The sequence below is a fragment of the Vollenhovia emeryi genome, unplaced genomic scaffold (genome assembly GCF_000949405.1).
Source record: "Vollenhovia emeryi isolate VEMERY1.0 unplaced genomic scaffold, V.emery_V1.0 DF944391.1, whole genome shotgun sequence".
NCBI classification, from domain to species: Eukaryota; Metazoa; Arthropoda; class Insecta; order Hymenoptera; family Formicidae; genus Vollenhovia; species Vollenhovia emeryi.
In genome coordinates, this window is record NW_011961975.1 from 1 (window position 1) to 2,570 (window position 2,570).

Genomic DNA, 2,570 nt, shown 5'->3' on the forward strand with positions numbered 1-2,570 from the left:
CTCTTTTGAAATGTGGGATTATAAGCTTACCCCCTCTTTGCCTTTTTCGACTCAGACCCTTGACCATGTTTTCTCTTTTGAAATGTGGGATTATATTTTTACCCTCTCTTTGTCCTTTTTTGACTCAGACCCTTTCCCCAAGAAATGAAAACCAAAAGGATTCCAATCTGTTTTTCTAACTTAGAACTTGGTTTTGCTGAATTATTAGAGAAATATAAGAATTTCCGGTCAGTTCCTCGTTAGGAAATCAGGTATTTGCACATGTCAGGATTGTCAGATTATATCGATGCTGAAAGATTGTATTTCAACAAGGAATCCGGCTAGTAAATCCGACCGAATTCCTATTTAAGTTTTACTGACCGGAAATCCTTTTTAAAGGTGAGACGTTTTCTCCAGTCGGATTCTAATAATAACTGAGGAAAACCTACCGGATCCCTGCTTAAATTTCCACACGGGATGTTTTCTCTTTTGAAATGTGGGATTATATTTTTACCCCCTCTTTGCCTTTTTTTCGACCCATTGGTAAATTTTACCCCCCATCCTTTTTACATAGATGTCATTTTAAAATGTGTTGTTCATCTACAGCATATTGAACGTTCTTTTGAAATTTTTGGACACAGTGGTTTCCTCCTCTTTCCAATACAGTTTAGAGGGGATGAAACGATTTAAAATCTACTATGCATCAAGAGCAACCGTAGTATTCCTCCTTCTCTCGACGTGTTCAATCATGTCCGTACCGACGTTTGTGGACTTGCAAGGATACGTCGTCAGCGGTAACTTTGTCGTGAAGGAATTTGCTGCTCTCCGAGAGGGACGCGTTCTCTCTCACTACATTTTCACATGTCCCGTACCATGGAGACTTCTCACCAAAGCGGAGCAACGTCATGCATCCTGGTTGATTGCAAATCGTCACGGAGTACGATGGGAAGACGGAATGATTCCATACAGCAGGGCTAGAAGTCTGATTACAACAGCTGTAGTTGGCATGGAAGATGATGACGATCTTGAGATACCGTTTCTCGTCTACGTCAAGGGACGCGAAAAACGAGAATGGCTGCGGAAGTTACTCCTGGACGACGCGAGAGAAAATGTTTATATCGAAACTATCGACGCGCACTACGAAGATATACAATCTCTAAATAAGTTGGACGTTGCGCGCACTGTGCGTTGCCATAGACATGTAGCGAATTGCGCTTTACAAAATGTTTTTAAACTTTACAATTGGTGGTCTAACCGTAAAAATATGTAACAACATGTGTTAAGAAGTGTATTCAATTGCTGGTGTAAGCAAAATAAATATATATTATATCGAAACGATGTCTATTTTTTCCCCGCTCATATTTCCTTCTCTCTCTCTCTCTCCCTATTCGCATCCTCTTCCTCGCATATAGCCCTAGGTTGTCGCTCTTCTTCTTCTTATTAACTACTTTGGAAGGGAAGATAGAATGGATTGGAAGTGGAAGAAAATGTATGTCATTAAAAAATTTTTAATCTCATTTTATTATCTCAATTTATCAAAATACATCACCCCGACTTTTGGCTTCGGCAAGAATTTCTTTTACGGCATAAGCCATTAATTCGCACTTTATGATCGAAATAAATTCACAATTTTCGATTGAATTTTTATAGTACATGTCGTGTAGGATTCTAACTGCATCGTTCGGTGTATCACATTTTTTTTCGCCACTCATCCATATATTTTGTAAACGCACAACGAGTTCTTCGAAGATTTCATGTACTGTTTCTAGATCATCACACAGTTCAAAATATATGCGATCTACACAGTGTTCCAGTTCAAATAAAAATGATATGGTTGATGGTTTCATGTACATAGAAGTATTATTTGATATTACTTTTACAATATTTCCGTGGCGCGTTCTAACTAGTTCTAGAGCTAAATTATTAAGCTGTACCGCTGATGATGATGCCACATCAGTTGCCTTTAGCAGCTGGTCTATTTTTGATGGATTTTCTCTGTATTCTTTCCAAATTGATTGATCTACCTCCATCCGATGTCCTTGATTATCGCCGAGAATTATTTCTACGTAGGATGCACGAGGTACTACTCTGATCCCAATATCTATATATTTGAATGCTGCAGATGTCAGCGGTAACCTCCTGCACATGATACGCGGTGGGTTATGAGGTTCATCAGAACTGAAAGAATATATAAAGTAAAATAAATACAATTATATGTGGAAAAATGTGTGTGAATATGTAGTAGCTTTATGGTACTTACACGTCACCGCACAGTTTCTTGCTCGATGCAGTTTCATCTTGAGGAACGGATGGCGTATAACTGCTTCGAGGAACATACGGCATGTAACGCCGATTGTTAAAACTGTTTGAAAAATACAATTAAATGTGGAAAAATGTATGCAATATATATATATATGTATATATGCAATATATAACTTTATGGTACTTACGCGTTACACTGTTTCTTGGACGACATATCCAGAGAAACGTAATGATTCATTCTTCTAACACTGTACTGGAAACACCGGAGAAATCGACTCACTTCGACGGCGACGACTGAAACTCTGAGGGCGTCTTTACTAGTTGAAGTC

General features: G+C 38.5%; 1 protein-coding gene across 1 annotated transcript; it reads right to left on the reverse strand.

The window, feature by feature from the left end:
* Positions 1-1,325: 1,325 nt before the first annotated feature.
* Positions 1,326-2,563, reverse strand: LOC105563420. The gene is made up of 2 exons (XM_012015012.1): positions 2,240-2,563; positions 1,326-2,157 (listed from the first exon to the last, which is right to left on the reverse strand). Exons 1-2 carry the CDS (start codon positions 2,320-2,322, stop codon positions 1,515-1,517), a joined length of 726 nt encoding a protein of 241 aa, XP_011870402.1. The 5' UTR covers positions 2,323-2,563; the 3' UTR covers positions 1,326-1,514.
* Between the last annotated feature and the right edge of the window lie 7 nt (positions 2,564-2,570).

Coding starts and splice junctions, on each gene's coding strand:
- LOC105563420 (XM_012015012.1), bottom strand. CDS start 2,322: ATGCCGTATGTTCCTCGAAGCAGTTATACGCCATCCGTTCCTCAAGAT. Junction 2,158..2,239: donor AAGAAACTGTGCGGTGACGT/GTAAGTACCATA, acceptor ATATTCTTTCAG/TTCTGATGAACCTCATAACC.